Here is a 23,577-nt window from a genome sequence, read left to right on the forward strand (position 1 = left end):
AATCACAGCGCTTCTCCTTAGTTGTATCAACCGTGAGAGATTTAAAGCTTGCATGCCTCCCCACTTCCTCCCCAGGTAGGATATCTTCCTAACCCAGCTGTTTTCTTTCTTTGGAGAGTTCTAAACTAAAAATCACTCTTGTTCCAGCTGTAATTTTTGAAGCTTGAAATTGCAGCTCAATACTGGTTTGGTTCCCACTTTCGCAGTGGGGCAGCAAGTTTTGTAGATCAAAGCATATTTTAGTTTTTCTTTGCTTTTCTTTATTTTTCCCCCTTAAATTTCCTTTTAAAGAAAAAAATAAAACATATTCAAAATATTACTACTTGGAGATAGAGCTTCTCAGAACATGTCAACACTTTAAATCTTGTTTAGGTTTGTGCCTATGTACCCCAGTGGAAAGGTTGGATCTGAAACATCCCTGAGATGTCCCAGCTCCATATTCTTTCCAAGATTTTTCAAAACTCCCACACACTAACACTTCCCCTACTTGGTTCCCCTAGGATGTATTTCTTTGTAGTCTAGAATTTCTTTAGGCTTTGGGAGTTAAGTTGAATAGCATGTGTTCCCAGCAACTTGGTAGAGCAATTTACAGGTTCTGTACGGGCATCTAGTACTTAGCTAAATGAACTCTACCTCTCTCTCCTCTCTCTCCTTTCTCTCTTTCAGCTTGGCAGTGACCTTGGCGGGGGCATTGGAGGAAGTCCGGCAGTAAGTGCCATCCGTTTTTTCCACCATGGGATGCGCTGCCCCTGTTTGATGCTTTTCCTATGCACACATTCTCAGACCAGCCACCGCTGCTGTCTAGCACTGTTCACCAGAACCTCTCGAGCAGTCTATGAAGAGTAGCGTAGGGTTACTTGGAATCTTTGGGCTCACACACCACATGTGGTGTAGGGGTGTCTTTAGGGACTGGCGCTCTGGTGTCTACGGAGATCTTTGTCTTCCTGGCATGAAAGAGCTAAAGGAAATGGAACCTGCCATCTTGACTAGAGAATGCTCTTGTTCTCTACTGTCGTCTAGAAAGAACTTGAGAGTCAGCTGGACTCAGACTGAGACTCTCCTCGTAAGTGAGTGACGGGGTGTGAATATCCATCTCCCACAGGAGAGTTTCCTACTAGATATTTATGCCTGAATGGGGAACTAAGACTTGCCTGGACCCACGTGGAAGTGGAATTGCTGTCTAAGTTGGATGCTTCTCCTTCTTTCTGTAGAGACAAACCTCCCCTTCGTTAGGGTACTTGTAGGCCTTTTGCACAGAATCATGGAAGCTAAAATTGGAAACAAATGGAAAAAATCTTGGATCACTGTGTTCCTGATCCTACTGATTACTCTCTCTTGATAGAACTTCTGAAGAGTGTGTGTATCTTTTCAGTGATGAAAAATAGCCATGATGATAAAAAGGACAAAGAATATACTAATTTAACTGCTAAAAGTACTGTAATTATGGTGTGTTCTTACCGATTTGTCAATTCTGTTGAAATATATGGCAACATTTTAAGGACTGTTAATCTGTTCTTCCTGATCTCCTTGCCCCCCTTTCCCTTTTTTTCCCTGCAGGTGGGACAATCCTTCATCCCATCATCAGTGCCTGCAACCTTTGCTCCTTCACCTACTCCTGCTGTGGTCAGCAGTGGTCTGAATGACCTGTTTGAACTCTCCACAGGGATAGGCATGGCACCTGGTGGATATGTGGCTCCTAAGGCTGTAAGTAAAGCAATACTTTCTTAGTGGACAGGACCTGAATTATGTTATGTTATGTTATGTTATGTTATGTTATGTTATGTTATGTTATGTTATGTTAGCATCTAACATTTGTGTTATTTCCACTGATAATAAATCCAAGGTTAGGGCCCTTTTTCTAGAGGATTTGAGAGGAAGATAAAAGGTGGCTTCAAACCTAGCAATAAGAAGCACTATAGTGTCCCATTTAACCATTCTTATAATTAGACTTAAAATTGGAAATATTAAATATTTGAGTTTTGTTCTCTTATTTAGAAATACTGTCTAGCTTGTCAGCACTGACATCAGTCTAGTGTAGGTCTGATATAAGTGCAGCAGCAGGAGGAAAAGACAGAGAACTAGAGAGAAGTAACATTTTACTTTGCATCCCTTCCACTCTCCTTTTTCCATTGGTATTGCCTCTGGATTATAGAGTGCCATTGCCCAGATTTGGTTTTCATGGGTGTTAGTGCACAGAGTTTTGATTTAGGTTCGTGTCATTGGTTCCCTTCTAGTCTCAGCTTTGCTTGCTGTCTCTTGCTCAGATAGAAATTCAAACAGGGAAACTCCCTGTAAATGAAGCCTGCTTGGGAATAGTGCCTTCTAGGCTAGGCTAGATTTCTTGTAATCTTGCCTTTCTGAGGGACAACATGCATGGTTGCTTCCTGAATTCTCTGCCTGCTCATCTGACTCTGCTACAGATACGTAGATCAGTTCTCCATTCCAGTAGTCTCTGTGTACACAGCCATTATGTAGAGTAACCAAAAATATGATTCAAACTGAGCCATAGTGTTTTGCCACAACTTGGTAGCTTTGTTGTAAGGTTACTATGTTGGATGTTATCCCCACAGATTTTTAATTATTGATTAAAAGATAACTAATTTACTTGTTTACTAACATTAACGTAGTACGTAGCACAGGGAACTATATTCAATATCTTGTAATAATCTTTACTGAAAAAGAATATGAAAATGAATATATGTATACATATGCATGACTGAGACATTATGCTGTACACCAGAAATTAACACATTATAACTGACTACACTTCAATTTAAAAAAAACATAGTAATACAAATGGCAAATTTAAATAATGTAGAACTATCAGGTGGGAAATTGTCTCTCTCTGTCCCAGCTTCCTCATAGGTAGCTACTATTAACTTTCTTCTGTGTCCTTTCAGAAGAAGAAAAAAAGATCATGCATACACCTATATGTTTATATCCCTTAAAAATGCTGTCAGAGGGCTGCAGTGTTCTGCACCTTGTTTTTTCACTGCCGCATTGTTTTGAATGGCTGTACCCCCTGTATTGATGTACCACAACTTATTTAATCATTCTCTTGATGGTGGACATTTAGGTCCCTTGCCCTGCCCTCTGCCTCCTTATTTGTTATTGTGATGTTACCATAAACATTCTTGTTTAATATACATCATGGTATATTTTTTGTAAGTGTATCTATGGGATAGACTTGCAATGTGCTTTGTCCTTTAAATGTTTTAAAATGGACATTACCAACTTACTTTTCAAAAAGGTAACATGAAATTACATTCCCCAAAACAGAATGTAACAGTGCCAGAGTCCTTGTATTCTCCTTCATTGAGTATCCTGACATTTTGAATTTTTGACTCCCTGCTGGATGAGAAGTTGTATCTTGTGGTTACTTGATTTCTTTTTTTTTTTTTTTTTTTTTTTTTCAGTGTAGCTGAGTGTCTTCTCACATTTATTAACCACCCCACTGACTCTTGGGTATTCTGTCTTTAAGTAGTCGGGACAGTTCATGAATTCCCAATTTTTTATTTTTAATAAACTGGGGCAGTCCAGGAGTATCACAGGTTCTAAGACCAGGGGTAAGTTATGGGTGAATTATAGAGAGAGGGAATAGGTGTCCAGAGCGCTTAAGCAGTGTCTGAATGCTTACTCTTTATCAGAAACTTTATCAAGAGTTTAAAATATACATAATTCAAAGTCCTTACCTGTCATAGGTTACTGATAATGATTTTGGTAATGATTTTTAAAAGTCTTTCAATATTATAGACATGCTATTTTTGTTAGTAGATTCTGTTTTTTTCCCTTTTAAGCCTTTTATCAAAGCTACTAACCAAAAAAACCCTGAAATTATACTCATTGCAATTTCTCCTTTTGCCAGAGTTACCCACAGACTTTCAGATTTTGTGTTCGTTTTGGGGTTTTTTGTTTGTTTGTTTTGGTTCTTAGATAATTGAGAGTGAGCTCAAAATTCAGCAAATATGACTTTATCCAGAAACATTTGCACCTGGCTTGGTACTTATGGTATAAAAATCACCTTAATTTTTGCCTAAGGAAGTGAGGTCTTAATTTCATCTTTATTCCAAAACAAATAGCATCGAGGTGAATCCTGTCTGGTTCCATTGGGCTCTGTACTGTGTTTCAGGTCTGGCTGCCTGCAGTAAAGGCTAAAGGCTTGGAGATTTCAGGAACATTTACTCACCGCCAAGGGCACATCTATATGGAAATGAATTTCACCAACAAAGCTCTGCAGCACATGACAGACTTTGCGATCCAGTTTAACAAGAATAGGTAAGAAATTTGAGTTCCCCAGCTGGATCCTGAGACAGCTGTGTACTTTGTGTCCAACAAGAGAGGGTTCCCCTTAGCCAAGGGAAAACTCCCACGTTGGCGGACGCTCGGTGTAGAGTGAGCACAGGCTCTTGCGTGTCTCTCCAGTGTCCGCTTCAGTTTTGGAGGCCCGAGGGAATTTTGTTCAGAAACTCATCCAGAGAGAATAAGGAAACCAGAACTTTCACTGCCTTTTTAAAGGATTCTAGGAATAGAATGTCTTCATTAAAAGTTTTCCCCCCAAAACTTTTTTATTTGAAATTGATTTATCCATTTAACAAATAATTGTTATCATCTGAGTGCCAGTCATTTCTTAGTACTGAAGATAGAGTAGTGAACCAAGCAAATGTGTGTCCAGAGCTCACCGTTTGCTGAGGAAAAAAATGAATGTACTTTGGCTGGTGTCAAAACTGTGGAAGAGAGTATACCTGAATAATCACGTATAGGCTGACAGTCTGCTTTTAGCAGTGAATTCTCTGTCCTAGTACAGAAGAGAATAATGACAAATGAAAGCTTATTCTCTTTCCAACCTCTTGCCTTCTTTTCCTCTCATTTTTGTCAGTTGTATCATTTCTGTGTTTCATTCTTTCACTTTTATCCCCCTTTGTTACTGCCAGTCCTTTTTGTTTACATTTCACTGTCATTTCTTGCATGCCTTCTACTAGTTTCCTCAAAAGGGGCTTAACAATCCTTGAATTCTTATGTGATCAAAACTGCGACTTACATGCTTGAAAATTCTTGACTCACTCTTTTACTCCAAAGTCTTGTGTCATTTAATATTCTGTAGGGAAAGTCTGTTGCCAGCCTAATTCTTCCCCATCTAAGTGATATGATTATTTTGTCTGGCTGCCTGAAGTTTTGGAGTCCAGTAATTTTATTAGGATATTCCCAGTGTTGACCAATCTTGGTCAGTTTTTTCCTGAAATAAGGTGTGCCTTTTCAATATGTTCATTGAAGTTTTGTGTTTCAGGAAAGTTTTCAGGGTTTATATGTTAAAACTTTAGTACTATTCTGTTGTTTAGCTTTTCATCTTTGAAGAATTATGTATTTATTGGCTTTTCTTTGTCTATCTTTTATATATACTATTTCCTTTAAAACTTTTTTAAATATTAGAAAATTTAAAGTCTGTAAATATTACAGTATGTATCTCATGGTCTTTTTTTTACCATAACAACAATGCTGTCATACTAAAAAATCCTTAAATATTTTTAAATCCTTTAATATCATTAAACATCCAATCAGTGGATTATCAAAGTTCTCTAGTGTTTTTGTCCAGTTTGTTTTATCTGAACAGGGTCCCATTGATGCCCCATATGTGTCTGTTGATAAGTATCTTAAGTCTCTTTTAACCTGTTGATTCCTCCTCCCCTCTCTTTTTTCCTTGAAATTTATTTGTAGAAGAAATTAGATCTTTTATCTGTGGTGTTTCCCACAATCTAGATTTTGCTGATTATATCTGTAAATTGGAGGCAGATCTCTAGGCTTAAGTAGATTTATTAGACTTGATCTTCTGACAAGAGTGCTTCATCTGTGGTGATGATCTTTTTCTCTCATTTCTGTTTTATTTTACCTGCTTTTTCTCATTTTATTTTCTGTCTCTTACTGTGTTGACTGTTCTTCTTGTTCTTTGTAGAGTTGTCTCTGCTGGTATAATCGTGCCTTTTCAGTAATATTTTGTAAATGAAATCATGTAGTATGGAGTCTTTTGCATCTGGTTTCTTTTGCTTAGTGTTAATGCTTTGAGATGTGTCAGTGGTCTGTTCTGTTTTATTGTTGAGTAGTATTCCACCGATGCCTATACCATTATTTGTTAACTCTTTCACCCCTTGGTGGAGTTGGGGATTATTTCCAGTTTTATCTTTTTTTTAATGGTGAAAGCTCCTATTCATGTCCAGGTCTTTCTGTGGATACACGTTTTCCCTTTTTTCTGGGTGAGTACCTAGCAGTGGTATTGCTGGGTCATTTGGTAAGTGTGAGAGTTCCAGCTGTTCCATATCCATACCGATTTTACCCATTCTTAGGGATGTATAGTAATATCTCATTTTAATTTGCATTTCCCTGATGACGAATGAGCATTTTTTTTCCATAATCTTATTGATCATTCTTGTATTTTCTTTGGTGAAATATCTGTTCATATCTTTTTTTTGTTTGTCTTACTATCAAGTAATAAAATTCTTTATATATTGTGTGTACAAGTCCTTTGTCAAATATGTTTTCCAGATATTTTCTCTCAGTCTGTGGGTTTGCCTTTTTCTTTTTTTTTTTTTTAACATTTTTTATTGATTTATAATCATTTTACAATGTTGTGTCAAATTCCAGTGTTCAGCACAATTTTTCAGTTATTCATGGACATATACACACTCATTGTCACATTTTTTTCTCTGTGAGTTATCATAACATTTTGTGTATATTTCCCTGTGCTATACAGTGTAGTCTATTCTACAATTTTGAAATCCCAGTCTATCCCTTCCCACCCTATTTTCTTAACAGTCTTTCAAAAAAACAAGTTTTTTGGGGGTTAAAGTTTTATTTTATAATTTTTTGCTTTTTATGTTTTATCTAATAAATCACAGTTACAATTTTTTAATAGAAATATTACAGATTGAACTCCTACATTTACTTTAATAATTCATTTTGAGGTAATTTTGATAGTATGATGTAAGAGTCAAAGTAAATTTTTTTTCCATTGTAAATCTTGAAATCAGATAGTATAAATGATTCAACTTTGTTCTTTTTCAAATATCATTTTGGCTGTTCTGGGTCCTTTGCTGGGATTTTGATTGAGAGTGCAATGAACATGTAGATCAGTTTGGGAGAGAACTGACATCAAACAATATTGAGTCTTCTAATCCATCAGCATGGCATATCCATTTATCTAGGTCATCTTTAACTTCTCTCTGCAGTGTTTTATGATTTTTCATGTACAGTTCTTGCACATCTTTTGTCAGATTTATTAAGTACTTCGTAGTTTTGATGTTATAGTAAATAGCATTTTGTAATTTTAATTTTTGACTGTTGCTAGCATATAGAAATATAATTGATTTTTGTACATTAAACTTGTATCTTGCAACTTTATTAAACTCACATATTAGTTCTAGTAGCCTTTTTATAGTTTCCTTATGGTTTTCTACATAGATAAATCGTGAGGGCAAGATCAAAAGGGTAGGATGATTTTTTTGATCCATAAATGTTAACACCAGAATGAGTGATGTGTGTTCTCAGGGTCATTCCGTTATTACATTTGGGTGCTAAAATACAATTTATCTAGGAAAAGAAAAATGTTTCTTCTGCCATTCTGTGGCTTTTAAAATTTATACTGCCTATATAAACTCTATAGTTATTTTATAAATATTATAATCCCATCTTCCTTCCCGAGGCTAATTAGAACATAAATTCAGTATAAATTTATATCATTAATTTGTTTATTTATTACACCTGTGGGCCCACTTTTCCCTTTCTGCTCCATCTTTTTGAAATTAAGACATAAGACATATCTGCCCTCCCTCATACATTTTTGTTTCTTATTTAACTTCAAACCCATGCATTTCCCATCTCTTTACTATTCTTTTATTATTAGACAGGCTTCTCTGAGAAGTCTAATGAGTACTTAGCCTGCCTTAGGCTAAGAAAGTAGCCATGTTTGGGTCTACAGCCTGTCCTTTGGAATGTTCAGAATGTTTAAGCCAATCAATTCTGCTTTATTTAGACTGACTCTTTCCTGATGTGATGGATCTTATGTAAGTGGGGAGTGGGGGAGTGGACACACAGAAAATGAGAGTTACCTGGAAATAATCCTCTGAACTAATCAGGCAGGTTATCGACCTAATGAAATAATACTATTGTACTTTACAGGGTGGGTATTCTTAGAGTATTCTTTCTCCCAAGGATTATCTAAAGAAAGATGTATGTAAAAAAGAGACTTACCAAACCTGTCCCTCCAGTGGCATGATAAACAAAAGAAACTTTCAGAAATTAGAACAGTAGCAAATCATTCTATGCTTATGGATGTTTTCTCCTTCCACAAATCCATTTAATGGAAAATAGAGGTTATATTGTAACCAATGTTACAGCACATTAGAATTGAGCACTTTAGTTCCTTCTATTTCTTCCATTTAATTTTATTAAGAATTATGTTTCCTCCAAATGGAGTAAAAAGCCATTGAAACCTGAAGATATGGCCAAATCCTGTCTCTTGATTAACCTCTGGGTTTTCTTCATCCTCCCTCGTAGCTTTGGTGTCATCCCCAGCACTCCTCTGGCCATCCATACACCACTGATGCCAAACCAGAGCATTGACGTCTCCCTGCCTCTCAACACCTTGGGCCCAGTCATGAAGATGGAGCCTCTGAACAACCTGCAGGTCAGACTTCTACTTCACTCGGGGGTACAGGTTGATATCTTGCCAATTTAATTTTGTTTATAAGGAAAACAGCCTCTCTCTCTTACATTAGATTTGGTCATAGAATCAGGTTTGAAATAACGCTCTGGAGAAGACTTTTATTTTTCATTAAGAAAAAAATCACAGGAGTCAGTCATGCATTGACGGAGAAAGTTATCCTCCTTTCTTTTACTCAACAAACACTGAGAAACTTTTAAAGATCTTATTTACAAACTTTTTTTCCTTAAAACACTCCCATAGGGAATTTGAATGTCAGAGAATAGATTTCAGTAGAGGTTTGAACACACAACCATAAATAGTTGGGTTATCTGGACTTAAATAATTAGCACATGTATAAGTGCAGAAAAGTACAGCACGTCTTAGAGGAGCTCAGAGCTGTGTCAGGTCTGCAAGAGCCTCCTGATCTTGAAAATACTGGATTTTTAGAATGCTTAAGTACTAGCTTTAGAGTTTCATTCCATTTTCACCACTTTGAATTTCTCTTTGAAATGTAAGCCTTCTAGGATTCAAGAAACATGAGGGCAGAGCTATAAGCATGTAAGCTGAAGGGATATGAATATAGATATAAGCCCTAGGAGCTGGGGGTTTTAATGCTCACAAGACCAGGGGCGACAGCCGTGGGCCAGCCTGAGATGAGGAACTGTAACCAATCTCTGCATAAAGCTGAGACCCTGGAAGGACAACTCCCTCAATGAAAGGGGAACTAGAAAAATATTTGCATAAGGACAAGCAATGAGAGAATTTTCTCTCTGACCAGGGTTCTGAATGGCCTCTTCTGAGAAATTCAGGGCCCAAATTTGTACTAACTATGTAGGTACAGAATTCTCCAAACCAATAAATTAACGTAAAATGGAACCAGGACTGATGAGGATACCTGGAAGGAGTACATGCAAAGCAGCCCTTTTGCAACAGTTCTAAACTTCAAGGCCATAAAGACTCCCAGCTGAAAAGAAAATCCCTACTGAAAATGAGTTCATAATTTAATGGGGAAGCGGGGGAGGGATGCACTGCGGAAGACAATCAGAAGGCACAACAAAAATTATTGGTGTTCCCCTTCTACCGAGAACTTGAAATGATAGAATGATCTGAATGAAACTGTAAAATTTGTTTTAAATGACAAGAGAAAAATACCTGTCTTCCACTTTCTAATCGAAACAGGTGGGATCCCATTGCTCAATCTGCTGGAAATACCAGTGTAGGGGGCCTAGTACTCATGGTGAGACATCAGCTATAAAATTACTTGGAGTAATATTCTCCAGGAGTTTAAATACCAGTGCACCGAGCCTGCTTGCCAGTTGACTAACTACCTTTTTGCCACACTAGTTGACTGCCTTTTTTTCAGCAAAGGGTGTCATGACTTAGAGTGATGATGAGTGAGTCACAGTATAACTTGGCTCAGACTAGAAGAACAAAACAAGGATTACTGTGCAGAAGGAATTGGCTGTTACTATGATGAGAGTAATGTGTGAAGGGGCTTTTCCAGCACAGAATCCTAAAGTAACTAACTAACCCAAATCTACATCTGCTCTCTTTTCATTGGAATCTAACCTCCTGTTGGCCCACAGAGCCTCAAGCTTAATATTTGAGGACAGTCAGCATGAGTGTGAGAATGCTTTACTTTAGAAGTAGGAAAGGGAATTTGGGTCACAGAAACCAGGCCAAATTTTCTGCTCTTAAAACAGAAAGGAAACAGTAAATAAATAAATGTCAGTTTAGTTTCCTATTTGCATTTCCATTTCACATTCAGTGAAATGAACATCCCTAATAGGAACTCTTTCATGAGAAAAGTTGATACTCTCTCAAAAGTATGGATATGGTATTAGGACTAGCAAGTTTTCGTTTTCACAAACCTGACATTATTTTAAAAACAAGCTTAAAAATGTTCCATCTAAACAGAGTTTAACAAAGCATTTCAGCTTTTCTAGGAAAAAAAGAAAATTCCATCTGTAGTCAACTACTGATTTTCCAAGTTTTCCCCACGGTTTCCTTTCTTTCAAGGATGTCATAATTGTAGCTGTTGTTCTTATTAATTGGTATTTCCCAATGGAGAATATAAGCAAAAACTTCAGAAAAGATAAACTTTTCTTTCCCCCTGTGAGCAGCTGTATTTAATGTCTGCTGGTGAAACTAATAGCTAGCTTAAGGTGGGTGGGTTACTTCAGATTTCAGCTTCCATTCTGCTCTTGTCCCAGTATGAACAAGCTTAGGCCATAAAGGTCTAGATAAAACCAGGTAAAGATTTGTAGGAAATGCTCATGTAGGAAAAATTAGTACTTTTCTCATAATTCAGACCATCAAATTGGGGGGTGGGGTGGGGATGAGGGTTGAGGAAATGAAATTTTGAATGCAGTGTAGGTTTTAGCTATCTGGGCTAATTCGCTATCAATATATACGACAAATAAATCAAACCTAGCTGCCAGAATTGTAATGAAACATTTGGTACAAAAACTTCATTAAAATGTTCATCAAATTACTTACTGACTTATAGTCTATTTGAAACATTACTGAAAGGTTAAAAAGACACTGTTTTCCCTCTTAAAATGTAAAATAGATTATACCTTAGAGACAAGAATTAAATACCTAGCAGAGATTTGAACCTAGAACATTTTTCTACTATTCTAATAATGTTGGCTATAAAAGCCTTTGTGAATCCAACTTATAAATATTACACAATGTAAAGTTTAGCTCGCCCCCATTGGGAGCTTCTCTTGAGTTTATTTATATCATATAATTATATTCCTTTAAAAAAGAGAATTGGTTCTATTTAAATAAAACAAAAACCTTACCAAATGTCTAAATGAATTATCTCTAAATGAAGTTTTCTCTAACTCTGATATTCTTGTTTTTCATTTCATCTGTGTTAGCTGCTTAGAACATTTTCACAATATACTCCTTTAAACTTGACGCCTGGCAGGTGACTGCTTCTTCAAGTCAGTATCTGCGGGAGGACATTAGAATTAGGACGTAATGTGTGTCCCCCCAGTCCTTGCATAGATGCTGTAGAGTTCTCACAGCTGCTCGGCCTCCTTTTTCGCTGGGCTGTAAACTCTTACGAGAATGTTGATAGCACTGTTCTTTCAAGTTTTAATTTTATCAGGATTATAAAAATATATTAGAGTCTACCAGTTCTATAGTTAATTAAGAAAAACCCAGCCCCCCGCCTTCTCTCCCCAGCATGGCCCCCAATTCCTCCTTCCACAGAGTCACTCTTCTCTTGCAGCTTTTAGTTGATACCTTTTATACTTCTCTATGTCTAAATAGCAATCTTGTGTTGCAACTTCTGGATTTTTCCATTTTGGGTATTCCTTTCCATCTCCCCACTTATGACCATTGTCTGCATGCATATTTCCTATCTTCCTATTTTCCTGCTAGAGCTGTCTTATCATTTGCTTTAATCAGGATTATTTACATTATTAATACCCTGTAGCCGGTAGATACTTGTCAGAGCTGAGCTACATAGTGTGATCATTTTTTTTGTCCATAAAACTTCTTGTAAATATTTGAATACTTATCTATTAATACTTGTCTCTCTTTGTTTGCTTAATTTTTTGTGTTAACTGTAATTCATTCCCAAATTCCAATGAAATCAGACCCTTCAGAACAGTCTTACCCGTTTCACTTTCTTAAAGTCTTCTCTTGGAGTCTTGACCTGCTCCAGGCTGGACTGGTTTTCTTGAACACCTGAAGTTGTCCTGGGATTTTCATCATCGCTCTGGTGCTTCATTCCCTTCACCTCTCTTCGCTGTTGGCTCTCCTACTCTATTTTTTTTGCCCCTTGATTTACTCCTTCAATTTGATGAAAAACATCTCCCAGTAGTTTCCTGAGACTAGGTATGTAGAGAATAAAGCTTTGAGACCTCACATGTTTTAAAATGTCTTTTTTATCTTCATACTTGTTTGATGGCTTCTGTATATCATTCTAGGTGATAAACCATTTCCCTCCTAGCCTGGAACCATTCTGATTCTTTTTTTTTTTTTAACACTTTTTATTGATTTATAATCATTTTACATCATTCTGATTCTTGATGTTTTTCTGTGCCATGTTCTTTCTCAATGAGAACTTACATGAATCTTCTCTTTATCCCTTGTGTTCTGAAATTTCACAGCGATGTGCGTTGGTGTGTGAGTCCCTTCTCACCTGTTGTGTGAGGTATACTTACTGAGCTCTTTGAACGTGGAAACTTGAATCCTTCAGTTCTGGGAATTTTTCTCTTTTATAGCTCTCCCTTCATTTTCTCTTTTTTATTGGAAGTCTTGCTATTTCAATGTTGACCCTCTTGGACCAACCTGCCCCTTTTTGACCTGTTTTTGATCTCTTTTCTTCTTTTGTTCTTCTCTATAAAAACTTCTTATGAAAACATTTTAACTTTACAAAAGTAAACAATAGTGTAATGAGTCCCTGTATGCCCATCATCCAGCTTCAATAATTGTTAATCCATAGTTAAGAGTTGTTTCATTTCTACCGCATCCCCTATTCACTGCCCAGCTCCATATTATTTTGAAGCAAATCTTTGACATTTATATCATTCCATCTATAAATATTTTAATATATGTCTTTAAAACACAAGGTCTCTTTTTAAAATCATAACCACAGTAACTATTGTACACATTAAAAAATTAACAAGAATTCTTTAACATGAAGTATACATTCAGTGTTCAAGTTCCTGGTTATCTCAGTATCTTAACCTTTGTTTTTCTTATTTCTGTTTGTTTGAATCAGTAAAGTGCACATATTATAATGGGTTGACATATCTCATAAGTCCCCTTAGCTATACTGTTCAATATGATAGCCACTAGTCACATGTGGCTATATAAATTGAAACTAATTAAAATTAAATAAAATTTAAAAATTCATTTCCTCAGGTGCCTTAGCCACATTTCAGCTGCTCACATGGCTGGTGGTTACCGGACTGAGCAGTGCAGAAGGAGACTGTTTCCATCATGACAGAAAGTTCTGTTAGTGCTGACCTTTAGGCTCCCCCTCTGTCTTTTTTCCTCTCATCTTTGGTTTTCAGCAGCTTGACTATTACATACCTACGTGTTTTCCTTATATTTACCTGCCTGGGCATTCACTGAGCTTGGATCTGTAAGTTGATAGTTTCTGCCAAATTTGGGAAAGTTTTGCCATTATTTCTTCGTTTTTTTCTACCCCAGTATCTCTTTACTCCTTCCAGAACTCCACTTGCACACATGTTAGACCACTTGATATTGTCCCTCAGATCACTAAGGCTGGCTTTTAGTTGGTTTTGTTTTTGTTTTTTTCTCTCTGTTCTTCAGATTGGATAATTCCTATTGATCTGTCTTTAGGTATACAGACTCTTTCTTTTATAGGCTACAACCTTCTGTTAAATCCACTCAGTATAACTTTCATTTCATAGACCTTTTCAGTTCTAGGATTTCCATTTGATTCTTTGTTAAAATTCCCCGTCTGTTCACTCAGGAGTGCAACTGAAGAACCCTGTTTCAGAACCTGTTCGTCCTTTATCCCACCTCCACCCTCTGGCCATGCCTTGGGCCTAAGGGTATGCTTGCTGACCCTCAGAAAAAATGACCAGTAGAAGTATCTCAAGCAGGCCCTGAAAACAGTGTTGGAGCCTTCTAGCCAGGAAATTCTGTGTGTTGTAGCTGGGCATGTTTCTTTGCCTGTGTGGATTCTTCTATACGAGGGTTCTGAGGAGACCAGAGGAAGATCAGAGGGTAGCCCTCTGACCCGTGAGACCCAGGATTGGTGCTCCAGTTACCCATCACTGAGGGCTGCTGGAACCCTCTCTGTCAGTACTTTGGTGTCTTTCTTTTGGGGCTGGCTTAATTCTTCCAAAAATTATCTCTGACTCTCTTGTTTAGAATATAAAGACTTTCTGCCAGCCTCCTGGGAGCTAAATTGGGAAGGAGGGCTTGAGAGTCTCAGCATTTAATATACATAAATTCACTTACTCCACCACCCCTCAGCCATGCCTGGCATCCCCGTCAATGTACCACCTATCTTACCCTCTCTAAGAGAATCAATCTTTTAGTTTTATCAAGGGGCTGAGGGGCTGAAGTAGCCCAGGATGGTGGTGGGGGGGGGGCAGGGAATCTAGGACTCTAACAGTATCTTAATCCTCTTTCTTTTAACACCCCCTCCCCTCATTCCCCCTTCATACAGTTCCAGAGGTGCTGCTAGTACTAAGGCTTTGAAAATCCTGTGGTGTTGCTGCTAATCCATTTGTTTCACAGTTATACCAAGATTTTGTTGCTGTTGTATTTTTTTCTTCCCTATCTATGAATTTATGCCTTTAAATTTTTTTCCTTTAATTTTGCCAGAATTTTTTCTAGAAGAAAGAAATTTAGCTGTGATTTTCAATCTATTACCTTTACCTGAAAGTCTGATAGCACCTTCATAAAAATTCTTTTTTTCCTTCCTTCTATACTACTTTATGGTTAGAGGTTAACCTATGGATAAAAAATTAGTCCTTTAGTATATGGTCTTTGTTACCTGTCTATCTTTGTATCACCTTTAGACCTCATATAAGTGTTGTTTAATAAGAGGATGAGTATTTAATAAGAGAATGAATTAAGGAAAATGTCTCTTTTTTTTATTTGAATGTCTATTGTAAAATGAGGCAATACTCATCAGTGCTATTCATTTAACCTTTGAATGATTAGGGCAGGAGGTGCTGAAGGTGCTAGCTGCAAAGGATGCAGTCGTACAATCCTGTTTATTCCTCTTTAATATCTTTGTCAACCAAAAAGGTTTTGTGTTGTTGTTGTTGTTGTTGTTGTTGTTGTTGTTTTGCCAGTGTGCGGCCGTAAGGAAATTCTGTCCCTTGCTACTCCTACATTGCAGTCGCAGCCTGTGAGACAGCCATTGCAGATGGTGCCTGTCCCTGATATTTCATGTCTTACATATGTCCGTTCACACTTAGAAAACCCACAGCGGTAGCTATTGTACCAGAAAAACTGGTAAATGCCTCCAAGCGGAAGACCTTTTCAGCAGCTTCCATCAAAGGAAACAAATCAGAGCTTGGCATTTACTGACTTTTCTTGACTGTTGTGCAAGCCAGACAAGTTCAGTGTTAAAGCCTCCTTTGGTCTTCCAAGATCCGCAGCTGAGGACTGTGCACTCTGATTGCTTTTATGGGACCACATGCTGCCTGAATAGACGTTGAGTCCTTGAAGTGGTGGAGCTTATGGGAACTATAAGAGATTCCCAGGTCACAAATAGATCCGATGCTGGAAATAACCCCTGTAGACAGAACAGAATCTAAAATATTCCATTAACAATATGTAGGTAATGGTTATGAAAGATCTTGGTTATGGGAAATGAAAACATTTTACCACCAAAGGGAAGAAAAGAGAAAATTGCTTTCTCTGATTGTTGCTTCAAGTTTTCGTGTCACATCAGGACTATAAACATTTCCTTTAATCTCATCTGAGAGGTAGAGTATCTTACATACTAGATGTTTCTTTTTTTAAAAAACTAGGTTGGCCTCATTGAGAACACTCCTTATATTTTTTGTCAAGATAATCAAAATTCTGCTAGGCAATATCTTTTGTCTTTCGATAACCAGAACTCAACTGCTGGCTTCTGGGACTATTTTAGAAATATGTTTGTTAGTAGCAACTGCCCTGCTTGAATAACCACACATAGGCAATAAATAAGAATTCCGTATTCTGATAAGTTGATGTGGTCTAGTAGACTGTAAATCTGGCCTCAATGGTAGGAGACAGTTGTTCCTGAAACCCACAATTCAGTTCTTAAAACACCCAAGTTTGGGAACTAGTCCCTCATTAAAAAGAGCCTGAAAGATCAGATTACCCAAGTAATAGAAGCCCATGCTGAGAATAATCTTGAGCAAATGATAATAAATTTCAGAATAGTTCTACAGGGTAATAAAGTGATTTGTGGGTTTTCGTGTATTAAAATCTCAGCCATCTTTATATCATGATAGTAAGTTAGGAGTTGGTGGTGAAAAATGGAATCAGTTTTGTATTTCTGGTTTGATAACTGATTAGAAAATAGATTTAACCATGTGATCTTCATGCAGTAGGAGACAGAATTCTGAGTAAAAAGTAGGTACCTTTTCCTAGTCCCTGTGTTCTCATTACGGCTGATAATCTTTACACAAAGTCTTAGAGGGTGTTGTAGGTTGGAAACACCCTGGGATTTTCCTGAGCTGGATTTGAAGCCCACTTGAGACCCATATCCTGTCCCCATTTATATTTACTCTCTTAATATTTTGTGATATTGTCATGTTCAGTGAGATGGGAAAAGAATTTCCTTTCATTCACAATTTTTTTGCTGTAGAGATTATACGTAGGCTTCATGGTATTAAGGTCCATACATCTTGAAAATAAAACTTGAGAAAAGCTTTGGGCTGTGTGAATGTGCAAACATAAAGCATGTAAAATCTTGCAACTGGAAGGATGACCTTTAATATTGGCTGTTTCAAGCCCTGTTTCCGATGGAATTGACCCTGTATTAGCAGTGATTGGAGGCTCCGCGTCTACGTGAATCCCGCTACTGATTTACTGCCCTGAAATGGCCCATTCCCTTTTCCTAAAACTCTTTGGAAGTTATTTATATTGAATTAAAATTTGTCTTCCTTTAAATTCTATCTGTAGATCCTAGTTCTACAATTTGAGGTCTTATAGAACAAGTTTCTCTCTGAATCAAGGCTCACAGGGCCTGAAAAGCAGTCAGGTGGGCCTGTAACGAAAGTATATTCAATCTGAATTCATTTTCCCTTTCATTCCACTTCAGGAAAGCCTAAGTTTATGGAAGGACATATATTTGTGTGTACTGCAAATAGAAGTTAGTTTTATTGTTCTAATTTTAAGGGGGAAAAAATGATTGGAAGTGGAGACATTGGTAACTGTACTTAGACTCAGTTACAGTTTAGAGACAAAGAAAAATATTATTTACATTTTTCCAGTATTTTTGAAAAGTGTATGAATGAATGGTGGTCCTTGACATAGTAGCAAGGTTCCTTTCCAGAAGCCATTGAAGGAGTTGGAAGGCAGGTACTCCAAATATGAATGCACAGAACTTCTGAATTCCATAGCTCATGCTGTGTACCTGACAATAATGTCTGCCTCTTCTACTATGACCAGATTCCGAGACACAGCTTCTGTGCACAGTGGCCTACCCATGTGCCCAGTCATCTTGACAGCCACCTGTGCCTGCCTTTTTTCCACATTAAGGTTAAATAATATAGCAGGCAGTACGTAGGCACACCTGGGAACCTTCTTGATTTCCAACTTGCTGCAAACTAATCTGACAGTGTTTATCACCTAGAACCTAGATTAGATTCTAGATCAGCTTTACCCCAGGATTGATTTGATTTGATTTGATTTGATTTGATTGGCGGGGGTAGGTTTATTTATTTATTATTTATTTAGTGGAGATACTGGGGGTTGAACCCAGGACTTGCATGCTAAGCATGTGCTGTACCACTGAGCTATACCCTCCCCCTCCCCCAAGATTTTAAAATTACTAATATTCATTCGCTCTTGTTACTGAAGTCTATTCTTCTATTAAGTTTTCAGTTTGCCTTCAGTCCCATGACATACCAGACTGGGGTGTGGAATCTCTAATAACTTTAACTGGTAGTTTACTAGTCCTGCCTTCATCGTTTTGTGATTTAGGACAGTGTGTATGAAATGTATTTTAAAGTTTAACAGTAAGCCCTGAAGAGCATGCTGTTGGTGAGAAACCTCATTCTGTGGTGCAACAGCTGCAACCGAAGGCGCATTAGCCAGTCCTGACGAGGTGCACAGAGCTGTCGTTAAAGGGAAGAAGAGAGATCGCGCCTTTAGGGGTAGAGCCTGTGTAGGTCAGGCAGAGCCTGTTCAAGGTAAGACCTTGGGGTTTGGGGAACTTACCTGTCTGGCAGGCTGAAAGGTCTGTGAAATACTGCTGACTGCTTCTGGCAACTGAAGCTGCCTCAGGTGATTCTGTCGTGGGCTGCTGGAGGAGGAGAGAGAGCATTTGGGGCTTGTGGTAAAGGTTTCTGCATTGTAACTAGATAGGTCCGTATCGCGTGGCAGGTGGGTTCTATATTGGCAGAAAGAGACCAAATATACATTTGCTCTACGTTCCTGATTTATTTTGCCTGACATGTAAAACTTCTTAAAAAATAAGGAAGCTACCTGCAGCAGGAACAGATGCAGTGTATCTTAGCATTATTTCCCCTTCGCCCCGTGTTCCTTGTGAGGCACACACTGCCAGTGACCTCTCCGCACAGGTACAGTCCTGTCAGAGCCGTGATGGCTGCTTAATTCTTGCTGTACCACTGCGCTGTTATACTCAGGTTTACATCGCCAGTGTGGGAGAACTTGCATTGGTATTTTCTCTAAGTGGAAAAGCCAGAGTCCTAACGGTGGTCTACAAGCCCCTGTATGATCTAGCCATGCCTCCCCCTCCCCTGATCTCGGTGACCTCATCTGCTGCTCCTCCCCTCACTCCACTGTAGCCACACTGGCTTCCTGGAGGATCCTCAGACAGGTAACGCTGCCACCTCAGGGCCTTTGAATTGGCTGTTTCCCATGTCTGGAATGTTGCTTCTCCCCATTCCCATATCTGCATGCTCACGTGCCTCCGTCAGGCCTTTGCTAAAATAGTGCCTTTTTGATAAGGCCTCCTCACTCTACTCCCAGTGTTCTTGACCCCCTGTACCTTACTTTTTCCCCAGAGCACTTATCCATCTTAAATACTGTTTAATGTACTTACTCATTTTCACCTCCTGCCCCATCTCACTAGAACGCAGACTACAAAAGGGCAGCAGTTTTTGTCTTAGTTTTTCCTGCACTGATATGTCTCCAAGTGCCTGGCACACAGTATGTGCTTAATAAACATTTGTTATTGAATGAATCTTTTTGCTTCCATTTAAGGAAGTACTTCCAAATATCAAGTGCATCTAGTTCTTGAACCAAACTCAGCTAGGCCCATCTCCTCATAGCGAACACTGTGCCTGTTTAGGGATGCTCTGTGGCCTTGCAGTCTGCCCCCTGCTGCTTTTTAATGCCCCTTTATCTGGGTGGGTCTGGTCCTGGTCCCAAATTTAATCTGAGGACTACAATTACAAGTTCATTTTCTCTCAGGTGGGCAGAGTCAGCATTAGAACCTGTTGCTTCCTTTACTCTGTTCATATTTGAAAAGACAAGATCACAGCACATTAATGGACCCTATCTATTTCCAAGATTGGCAATAATAGGAAAACAGAACACGTGACATTCTAACATTTCGGGGGCTTTTTCTGTTACTAGCCTATGTTTGTGTGCCTCTTCAAAATAAAAGCAAATTGTCATCATACAACTATTTATTAAACCATTATCCTAATTCCCTAGGATTATTTTGTATAATATTCTCAGAGTAAACTTGGAAGCTCAAGGATGTTCTGTAAGTGTCTTAGAGCCTCAGGGAAAACCAGAATCACTTGGATGTCTGACAGATACTGAAGCTGAGCAAGCCTTTTTTCCTGTGAGACAGAAAGACTCCTGTCTTTTTCCTAATTCCGAAATTAGGAAGGTGATAAGGAGGCAGACTTTAAAAGGAAGGGCAGAGGGGTTTGTCTTTTGCTGGTGGATATTCAGTGTATCTTGTTGCTCATTTCTTTGCTTTCAGAAAACAATTTTCTCAAGTAATATAACAGTCTAATATTTGCCTTTAAATGGGAAAAAATTATTTTTAATTTAAGAAGGTAATGGTCTAGCCCTTCCCAATTCCAAGTTTTTCCACACTTGCGATCAGAAGAATTTACTTTGGTGGGAATGGGTGTGATTGTTTATAAATTCAGAGGTAAGCAGTAAAAAGGTTTAGACCCCAAAACCAAAGTTCGCTCTGGGACGAGATTTCACAGTGCTGGCACTGGAGGTCATGCTGGGACTTGTAAGGATGTGAGGTCAGCCTGACCCTCTGCAGTTCATATGGTGTTAGTGGTGGTGATGAGTGGGCTTCAGGTGGGCTTCAAAAAGAAGCTTCATGAAAGACTTTCTCCATAGAGGCAGTCTTTCATGAAACTTGTGACCTTTCCACTTTTTTTCCAGATGACTTTGAAGGAGAGGGGAATTCTTTTTTAAAGCAGTACTTGAGAGTCTAGCTTAAGTTGGAGAAGAATTACAGGGTTTGACTCCAGTCGTTGTAGCCCTTCTGTGCTTCGGGGCTCTCCCTGTGTACAGCCTTGGAGACCATCATTCTGATTTACTCCGGCTCAAACCACAGGGTTTTAATAGTTTCATCTAAGAGTCTTCTCAACTGATACCTATGTGTACCACTTTACAATCTCAGTCTTCCCTCTGGTGTTCTGGAGATGTAATCTGCCTGCGTTCTAGTTCATGGTGTAGGCTCTGGGGGGGTTTCTGAGATTGAGATTAAGCAGATCTCATGACAGAACTGGGACTCCAGGAGGAGTGATAGTTACATCAGTTCTGGTATCTTTTGGTTTCTGTTCACCTTTCAAAACAAGGTCTTCTCAGAGAACTTGTCTCCTGAGTTCTCGTTGCCTTTCTGAAACCCAGTAATTATGTGTACTGCTAGAGGATTTACAGTTGAGATCATCTCGGGGTTTGTTCAGAGCTTTCCTTTCCATTCTGAGAGCCATTTACACATGGAAATTTCAAATGCTGAAGTGCATGTTGTTACCCAGTGTGGAGATGCTGCTTTCATCAGGAGAGAAGGAACCTGTCAGATTTTCCCTGTAAGGGGCTCTGCTGTCCACATACTCCTAACAATGAAAACAAACAAGTATGGCTTTTATCTCGAATGAACAGCAGATTGGTACCGTTTGAGGGCTGCGCAGCTGCCACCCAGTCCATCTGATCTTCTGGGTGAACTAAGAAAGAATATGGATGGAAAGTTCTTGTGTGCGTCTTACCCCTCAGAGTAAACTAAAGGTGGCTGTTCACGTTAAAATTTAATTAGCATTGGAAGGAAAGTAAATTGACATTTTCTGTGGTGGGTTACATGACTATTTCTGCTGTATTTTTAACTGTATTCAGACATGGTCAAATATTATCTATAGAGCCTTCTGTTTTGTCAGGATGGCTCTGAGAATTCTCAGATAATTTATTGGTCAATAGGGTTTTAAGTGGAAGACAATATTTAAACAAAAGACGGTAGGTATTTTTTGGCATTGACTGGGAATGCAGAACTACAGGTAGATTTAACTCCAGCAGCTGGCAGAAAGAGCCACTGCTGCTTGAGTCTCAGATGACATATATCACACAGTTGGAGTCAATGCCATTAAACACCTGTCACTCAGAGCCATTCCCCTAGGATCTGTAGACTAGATGGTGTGGTGCTTAAAACACATCTGAATCATCATTCCTCAGAGAACTGGAGATGGTTGGCGTCACTGCCTGGTCCTAGCTTGGACCAGTCTGCAAATAATCTTTCTAAAAGCTAAATGGAGAAGAGGAAAAAGAAAAAATTCCTCAGAGATTTGGAAAGGTCACAAGTGACGTCATGGAAGAGTAGATGATACACTCTCAGAGGTGAGCTGTGTACCACTTGCCTTGGATTTTCTTGAGGCAGTGCCTCCTGTGGTTATCTGTGGTGAGAGGGGTGGTGAGAGGCTGCGTTTGCCGGAGTTCAGGCTGAGTTCATCTCGTACCTTTTTATAGTACTTTTGAGTACGCTGGAACAAGGTTAGAATATTAATTTAGCCTGCCTGTCTCCAGCTGTGCCACCATAAAGAGGCTGCAGCTACTGCAGCAGGCTTCCCATAGTATGGGAAAAAACTAATTGCTGGTTACAGGCTGAAGCTGACAGGCTGCTCTTACCCCACCAGCCACTGAAAGTAACTTTTTTAAATCATTATTATTATTATTAAGCATTTATAGCCCACTTTTGTGTTTTCCAAGTGCCTGATAATAATTTCTATTTATTCTTCCTTTTGATGCCCCTGAGAGGCAACTTAATATTATTATGGCCACATGTTTCACATGACAGACCAGGCGAATAGAGGGTTAGGTGTCCTGCTTCTTGGTGCTGTCTGTCATCTGCTTTAGGCATCCTCAGAGCAGAAGCTGAGATGTGCCCTCAGGGCCCGTTCCTCCCTGCTTGCTTTTAATTTCGTGTGTGAGTATTTGGCTTCTTTGGCTGCAACTTACAGTGAGAAATATATTTTACATACATATTTTACGTAGTGGATACACACATACAGTGCATGAAACTTGAGACTATTTCAGGAAACATTTCCTCCCCATGAGATGCCCTATGACATTTTCTGTTCTAATGTTTTGTGCCAGTTTCATTCTATAAAATTAGTTTTAAGAGTCACCAGTTGGTCGTGACCTGCAGTTTTTAAGAACACCAGTGTTAGGAGGTACTTGAGACTGAGACTAAAATATGCACATAGCACGTTCTCCTGGAGCATAAGGTTTTCTCAGAGGTAAAGGGAGAAGCACATTTTCATATTAAAACAGATAGACCCACTATGGAATAGCATAACTTCAAAGAAATTTTGTTCTTACAATGGGCTGCTTCATATTACGCCCCTGATCCTGACCCTTACCCCTACCTCCACCCCAGTGTACATGTCTGTTCTTTCCTCCTCTGTTAAAGGAAGTACACTGGGAAAACCTGGAGAAGGACTGTCGTTTGGGAAACTTCAGACCAAGTCCATATCTTGTCTAAACCCAAATGGTTGTCAGGGACTTTGACTAGTATGTTTTATGTCATTATGCTTATTGAGCACTTACTCTGTGCCAGTCACTGTTTTAGAAGCTGAGAATACAGTCAAGCAAGAGACAAAAATCCCTTCCCTTATGGAACTTACATTTTACTGGAGGTGGATTATGAGGCACAGGGACAGGCAGTGCACCAACAAACAAGTAAAACAGTATGTCAGATACGAGCAATGGAGGAAAACAGCAGAGATTGG

At 38.7% G+C, this 23,577-nt stretch overlaps 1 protein-coding gene across 2 annotated transcripts in view; it reads left to right on the forward strand.

Moving 5' to 3' along the window:
* AP2B1 (adaptor related protein complex 2 subunit beta 1) overlaps positions 1 to 23,577 on the forward strand; it is a 102,586-nt gene that overhangs the window by 61,104 nt on the left and 17,905 nt on the right. Inside the window, exons 15-18 of one of the 2 annotated variants that reach the window (XM_006174851.3) lie at positions 667 to 708; positions 1,558 to 1,704; positions 4,130 to 4,275; positions 8,545 to 8,674. In XM_006174851.3, coding sequence (XP_006174913.1) covers positions 667 to 708; positions 1,558 to 1,704; positions 4,130 to 4,275; positions 8,545 to 8,674 — 465 coding nt within the window. The remainder of the gene's footprint in view (positions 1 to 666; positions 709 to 1,557; positions 1,705 to 4,129; positions 4,276 to 8,544; positions 8,675 to 23,577) is intronic. The other variant, XM_014550760.2, reaches the window with a different exon arrangement.

The sequence above is a fragment of the Camelus ferus genome, chromosome 16, assembly GCF_009834535.1.
Source record: "Camelus ferus isolate YT-003-E chromosome 16, BCGSAC_Cfer_1.0, whole genome shotgun sequence".
Classification (NCBI taxonomy): Eukaryota; Metazoa; Chordata; class Mammalia; order Artiodactyla; family Camelidae; genus Camelus; species Camelus ferus.